The sequence below is a fragment of the Pollachius pollachius genome, assembly GCF_949987615.1.
Source record: "Pollachius pollachius genome assembly, contig: scaffold_288, whole genome shotgun sequence".
NCBI classification, from domain to species: domain Eukaryota; kingdom Metazoa; phylum Chordata; class Actinopteri; order Gadiformes; family Gadidae; genus Pollachius; species Pollachius pollachius.
In genome coordinates, this window is record NW_027641610.1 from 10,001 (window position 1) to 17,657 (window position 7,657).

The 7,657-nt window shown below is 46.8% G+C and overlaps 1 protein-coding gene across 1 annotated transcript in view; it reads left to right on the top strand.

The window, feature by feature from the left end:
* LOC307091533 (gamma-adducin-like) overlaps positions 1-6,137 on the top strand; it is a 15,334-nt gene extending 9,197 nt beyond the window's left edge. Inside the window, exons 8-9 of the mRNA XM_079759170.1 lie at positions 664-762; positions 3,116-6,137. Of these exons, the coding sequence (XP_079615296.1) occupies positions 664-762; positions 3,116-3,405 (389 nt within the window). The 3' untranslated portion in view covers positions 3,406-6,137. The remainder of the gene's footprint in view (positions 1-663; positions 763-3,115) is intronic.
* The last annotated feature ends 1,520 nt before the right edge of the window (positions 6,138-7,657 follow it).

A 7,657-nucleotide genomic window follows, 5' to 3' on the forward strand; every position in this document is an offset into this window, starting at 1 on the left:
CATGCATTTGGTGGACGATGAGGCAGGGACTACATATCCGCGTCTCGCTGTTCGCTGAAGGGACCGTCGCCCCCTGTGACACCCCTGATCACAGCCTGGGAGCCACGCCCGATCCCCCAACCATCTGACCCGGAGAGGAGCCAAGACGTCTGTGCATGTTTTGCATGCCTGGTCCCCGGGAGATCTGAGGAGGCCCGGTCGCACACCGGCCTGCCACCAACACACACGAAACACAAAACACAACGCACATAAAGCCTAACAGATCTTTTTGGTCTTCTGTGAATGCAGCCGTGCATGATGGCATGTTCCTAACATTTGTGTGCTACCACTAATCTGTTAACCCTCCCTTCCTCCCTCCCTCCCCCGCCCTGCCCCACCCTCGCCACACATGCACCATCCAACACACACACACACACACACACACCAACACTTCACCTCCACCCCCGCTCTCTGCCACCATACCACCCACCCCACCCGCAAACACATTCACACACAATGTGAAAATCCACACTGATCCAAACTCTTGTACCACATTCTGATTCACCCGCCCACATACACATCAACACCCTGCCCCCCGCCCCTCACACACACACACACGCACCTTCCTACCCACACACACACACACACGCCCCCCCCCCCCCCCCCAACCGTACCTCCCTGCAGATGGCGAGCACGAGCTAACATCCGACGACGGTTCCACCCTCTCTCAGTCTCTCTCGGTGTCTCTCAACCAGACGCCGCAAGGCACGCCGGCCAAGCAAGGTATCCCAGAACGAGAAGAGCTCCCCCCCCGCCATGTCCTCGCTCCTCTGTGTGCGAGTGCACGTGCGCATGTGTGTGTGTGTGCTTTCTAGAAAACACGCGGTGTGTATGTGAGTGTATGAGCGAGCGGGCCGGGGAGGGGATTGAATTGCCGCGAGCGCGCTTCAGTGCGATGTCACGACTGATGTTACGCTACTAAGACCCGGCCGGCTCGGGCCCAACTGGGCTCTCTGTTTTCCACTGTGGGCCATTCATTGTGCGGCTGACATTTGAGGATGGTAACGGAAGGCAGCGGAGGGAGGGAAGGAGGCCAGTGTGTTTCCCTTTGAGCCGCTCTGCACGACATTTCTGCTTGTATCGACCGACCCACGGCGTGTTTTTCTCTTAGAGTCTGAGTCCCAGCACGCATCACAGCGAGGCGTCTATAAAGAGAAACACTGCAGAGATAAAGGCTTAGTTATGGTTTCACGTCGACACAACGCAAGGGGGTTTACGGCCCCATAACGTCCTTGCGGACCCTCCTTTGCATCCCGACGCAGAACCGTAAACCCGACGCGGAACCAAAACAGGTTTGAGACTGCGTCGAAGCGTCTGGGTGGTCGTTGCGTTGCGTCGACGTGGAAGCATAACTAAGCCTTTAGACACTGCAGGGGGTCAGAGGGTCAGGGGAGCTGTCCTTTACTCTGATACGCTGGTTCGAGGGACTCATCTCAGTACTCCAACTTTGCACCAAAAAACCAGGGCGATTGTTTGTTGCGAATCCCTCCCTCCCCCCCCCCCCCAATCTTGGTTTGACCTCGGCGTCGGGGCATTGTGCTCCAGAAGACCCCTCAGCATTCCTGGTTAGGGGAGCTGTGCCACGCAGTAACAGGATGCTCGGGGCCTCTTCTCTGTGTTGTTCTACCGCCGCAACATGCTTACGTCAACAGAGAAGGGCGCCCGTCATACAAAGATGAGAGGGGAAGTGAGTGCATTGCGGTCGTGCTCACATGACCTAGTTTCTTCCCCTGGGGGGGGGGTGACTGGAGGACAGTGTGTGAGCAGGGTCAACAGGGTTCAGAGACCCTCCCTTGTCCTGAGACTCACTGTCCTTAAACAGGATAGTGTAGTTTACTGCAGGTTATCCTGAGCAAGGGGTGTTCAGTATACAGTTCAGTTTACATATTATTATTATTAGTAGTAGTAGTAATATTTATATGACCAGCAAGCATCCTTATTTCACCGTTAATATCTGAGTTGGAGTCCTGTGCTAGAGGCACCACATTTAGAGCAAGGGATTGTGGGAGATTATTCTGAGCTATGGGTGTTAAGTATAAAGTTCAGTTTACATTTAATTATTATTATTATTAGTAATCTTTATATGATCAACAAACATCCTTATTTCACCCTTATTATCTGTATTGGAGTCCTGTACTAGAGGCACCACATGTAAAGCAAGGCATTGTGGGGGAAGCTCAGCGCTGCCAGCAGAGAGTGGACTTCCTACCGGGCTCTCTGGACGCCACCAAGATGACTAGCATACGGTGTTCCCACCGTATGCTAGTCGCTACAATTCTGCCTCCGTTCTTTGTAAAAACCTGCAGCATTTGGCACCGAGTTATGATGAACGAGTTATTATGATTTTGAACTCTTTAATCTACTGTTTTTAAGGGAGTTAAAAAATTTTGCCAAACGGCAGGGGTTTCAAAATTAATTACAAAGTGACTTTCAGATTTGCTTGTTGGATCAGCGCCACTGATTAACCCTCCAACTAACTAGCGGCGCCCAGGGAGTTGTGGTGTTTTACACATTCATCGTTTCAATTAGCTAACCAACCAATCCATGGGTCCATCGATCAGTTTCTGATATTCTGTTGGTCAGCATTGTAACGACCATCGAAAAGAACAAATTAACCATAGGATAGTCGTGGTTAGGAGAAGACATAAAGAAGGACAAAACCTACTGGGTTCAATTCCCATGTGTACGATGCTTGACCCCTACCCCCACCCCCTTAACAAGAGTATCTGAATTCACTGCATTTCACCGGATGAAGAACCTCAGAGTATTTACATTTACATTTAGGGCATTTAGCAGACGCTTTTATCCAAAGCGACTTAATAAGCACCTTTGTCATAAGAAAGGTACAGTAAGGATGTTCATGGAACCACAACAATCGCTTAGGTTAACCCATTCCCCGTGCTCAACATAGATAGCTAGGATAAGATGCTACACAACTAAGTACTATAACTGAATACGACATACAATAAGTACGTACATTGAGTGCCAGGACGTACAACATACAACAAGTACTGCAAAGAGCAGTGCTGTCTGACACCTCTAACCATCTCCTCCTCTCCCCCTCCGCCCCCCCCAGAGCACAACGACAGCGGCCTGCTCAACGGCAACGGGCGGAGCGGCGGCGGCGGCGGCGGCGGCGGCGGCGGCGGCGGGGGCGCGGACGAGGAGCTGTCCCGGCGCGTCAGTCAGCTGACCACCAGCGTGGAGAGCGTGACGCTGACGCTGCGGCCCGGCGACAAGATCGAGGAGCTGGGGCTCTCCCCGGAGAGCTCGCCCTCCAAGTCGCCCAACGGCAAGAAGAAGAAGAAGTTCCGCACGCCGTCCTTCCTGAAGAAGAACAAGAAGAAGGACAAGCTGGAGGCCTGAGGAGGCCGCGCCCGCTCCTCCCTGTCCCGCCGCAAGGGGCGGGGCCCGCTGAGGCCCCGCCCCCTCGCCACAGAGGAAGAGGCAGGGTTTGGCAGCAGTGGCGGCGGCGAAGGGGTTCTCCCTATCTGTTCGTTTGGGTTTGTTTCCGTATGGTTTTGTTCATGTTTGTTTTCACTGTCGATATCGTTTTTTTTTGTTTTCCTTTCGTCCATTTTTTGTTCCGGATTTTAATAGATTATCTTTTTTTATTTTCTAACAGAACATGTCCGTGCTATATGGTAGGCCGAGGAAGATATATACAATTGGATGAATACCAAAAAATAATAGAAAACCCTGCGTTGACGTGCAGAGTTGTGCCGGAAGGGGTCGGGTACAACCTGGCGACGGTGAGATGGCTTTGGTCCGCTGCACACTGGATGCCGGTGCAGAGTAGTGTCAGCTGATACCGGGGCCCTCCGCGCCGATCCTGAATTACTGGCTCGCCCTGTGCTGCACTTCCCCCTTGGCTAGGGATGGCATTCAAAACAGCCCTGTGTGTCTCTGGCGCCATGACAACCCCGAGTCGAGGCCGACGTTTGGGCTCCGCTTATGCAGTCGCGTGTGTGTAGGTAAACTGGAACGAGGCGCACGGAAATGACCCTCACACTGGAAAGAGAAATGTGTTTTTTCTGTTAAGGTTTTTGTTTTGTTGGCAGTTCAGCTCTGGCGGAGTTTGCGTTGCGTGTTCTTATCTCTAGCAAGCTCTTTTTTTTATTATCTTTCAACCCACTTCTCTCACTCTTTCCCCTCGCTCTCTTCAAAGAGCCTCATCGCTGTCTAATTGCAGTCCAGAAGGCACTGGCAGAAGCCCTCGGCTCATTGTGGACTAAATCCAATGCTGCAGTTTCAGTTGTCGTGCTTCTGTTCTTCTTATTCTTAGCTAGGCCAGGAATGCTCGCTCCTTTCCTTGCCAGAAAACGATACAAAAAAAGACAGAAATGTTTCTGTGAGTGGAGGTTCTGACCCTTGGAAGAGAGACTTACCACCTTACTTCTATGTAGCATTCAATGTATTCTTTTGTTACTTGCTTTTTTTGCCAAACTAAAAAACAGAGTAAGGAAAAAACAAACACACAATCACGTTTTAGTGAAGCCTCACTTGTTCATGTCATACTTTTTAGCCGGGCGAGAACGCAAACGTCATCTCTGGAAACTTGCATCTCGGTTTGTTTTGCTTTGACTTTCTAAAATTGAACGTGGAACTCCTGAGTTGGTCATCTCTATTTTCTACTCATTTCTATACTTTTACAGAGAATACAAATATTAAGCATGTTTTCTTTTGTGCAAGAAGTCGTTTTTTTATTTACTTAATACATTCTGTAGTGTTGCCTGGTTTCTCAAATTATACGAGTCTTCATATTACTAAAAAAAACTGCTATATAACACAACTATATGAAAACTGGATATGTTGGCTATAGTTTTGTACCTATATATTTTATTGTGCTGCACTTTTTGTAATATTTAACACATAGTAGTGGGTTTTACTAAGAGTAGGGTCTAGAGTCTTGTCGAGGCTTGTGCAAAAGACAGACGAGTGAGGCGTTGGGTATTCGAACGACTCGAGAAGGAAGGTGTGTTTAATCGAGGGGGAGAGAGAGAGAAAACAGGAACTCAAAGTCACACACGGGTTATTACTGCCCTTCCAAACAGGGGATACGAACGGTTCAGTGATAACGGAAACCGAAAGCGGGCCTTTAGACGCCCTCTCATCACGTCCTTCGCATCACGGTCTTCCCCAGGCATTTGGTATGCTTGTGTCGCTTCTAAAGCCATATTGTCATCGTTTTCTCCCTCAGACGTTTTAACCATGAAACAAGGCGGGCTATTATGGTCTGCTTGATCAGCGACAAGTATGAAGTTTCCTTTCCTCCCTCCTTTCCCCCCTCTCCCCCCAAACATGAACACGCAGCAGATACACTCATGGCCGTGTGCATTTCTGTATTTTGCTGAGTTCTCCTCTTTTAAACTGGAAGTGAGCGAGGGATCTAGGGCACACTATGTTGTCATCAATATCCTAACACGACGAAAAAGAGAACAAAATACCCCACATACCTTAAAGCAATTGCATTGTGACCCAGTTTATCCCCCAAAGCCAAAGTGTACCACATGTTCCCTCTCCAACCGATCCAAACGTCCCAGCTAGCGATGTGAATCCTGTTGGATTATTGCGAGGTGTGTGTGTGTACCTCTAAAACCTACAACTGGAAGGGCTGATCTCAGTACACCTAAAGGAAGGAGATGACGGTTAAAGGGAAGTGATTTTGGGAGTTTAGCGATGCGGTGGTTAGTGGCACATTTAGGCACAAATGTTTAAATCTTTCAAACTGTCCTTTTATTTCATTTATCCTTTTGGAAAAATTGTCATCTTCTGTTTTGTAATGCAGTTCGGCTTTCTTTATTTGAGCTTCTTACGACTTTTTAACATCTAAATTTTTGACCCTGATGAACTGAATCTGAATGACATTGTTTTTATTTGTTTCTGCTTTCCGACCATTTGCACCTTGTTTTATTCATGCCTCCCATCCACTTTTTTTTTTTTCATTTTGAGAGGATTAATGAGTTTGGCTTTGGCGTACCGAATGAGCCAAGTTATTTCAAGACCTGTGAAAATTAACGGTATTCTAATGGAGTTGCTTTTAGGTGTACTGCTAATCAGTGTAAATTCACAAATAAAACTATTTTATGAAAACCGAAGCTCAATTTCAGTGTTTGTCAAAGAAAAACACAAACAAAATCCCACCGCAAGATATTCCACAATCCGCATTCATAAACATCAACCTCATTCCCAAACTCTTAATTTGAGCATAACCCGTTCACATGCATTTATCATTTTTGCTTCACAGACATAACCTACCACAAACAGATTTGAAAAATATGTTTCTAGTTGATTGTTAATGCCCATTCAAGTGGTTATCTAATTACTAGATAGAAAGACCAAAGTACAGTGCCCATGGGGTATAATCAAAACCACGGGGACAATAGTGCATGCGCTGTGGAGAAATCCACAACAGCACTCATTTCAAACAATGGCTGCACCCTGACCTGTCTATCAGCCCTAAGGGTTAATCTTTAAGCATTTTGCTGACTATAATATGAGTATCAGTGTGCCTACAAGTTCAAAATTGGGATAAAAGTCAACGAGGTGTAGAGCTGAGCGCTAATGGTGACTGTAAAAGTGTTTTAAATCCTTTGTTTAAGGAAGTGTTGTCAGATGGCCTGTGAAATTTTTACCTGCAATGACACCTAGTCATGCTCTGATAAGATTTGCACAGCGAGGCGGGGGGGTGCAGAGAGGTTGAACACACAGTAAAAACCATGTTGAGTGACACTTAGTACAATAAGGGTACATAAATGACCATTCATTTACGTTAGTTAATAGTTAACTATTGGTCTAGTAATCATTTACTAATGGTGTTCATGTCAACTAAGGTAATGGTGTTACTTAAGGTAATTACTCATAACATATTTGATAGCCCAACCCCTATGCTAATGCTACCATTTAATGCTTATACTGCATTAACTGACGTTAATTTATGGTTAAATAATGTACACTTATACTGTAGTGTTACCAACTGTTGACCTTATCATGTCACGTTGTCGACCAAACCGATTCCTCCATTCTGCATCGCAGTTTGTAGTGCAGAGTGTATGGTTTAGCATCAGAGTATGAACGTTAGTTTATCTATTATTTTGACATGATAGTGATGGCTCCATTTGCTGCTGCCCAAGTTGTAACACTTGGTGTAATCTGCCCGGATCACATGGAGCCTCTTATGGTAAATGATGAGGATGTAAGTTCTGTCCCCATCTGGAGAGAAACCAATTATAGACCTCGAGCAAAGATGGCGCTGCCTCTGTTGCAGGGAGAACATTGCCTGTTCTAGTGAAGATTCAGGCCACTGGGGAAATATATGCGCACGGTGTGTTTGTAAGTGTATTAATGTGTGCAACCACTGTGCCTTGTCTGCATTTATCCTCACAAAAAAATATGCAAGTGCTATATTGTGATACGTAAGTAGGCTAGTCTAGTGTGTCTGTGTGTGTGTGTGTGTGTGTGTTTCTCTGAAAGGTCATCAAATCGCCACTATTATCTATTTACGCCCCACCTGTTGCCCCAACATTGCATTTAAAGTATCACGACTGGATTTCCAATCTTTATTTTATAACTGAAAGTATGAGTTAGTTTAGTTTGACAACCAAATCCACATTTTCAC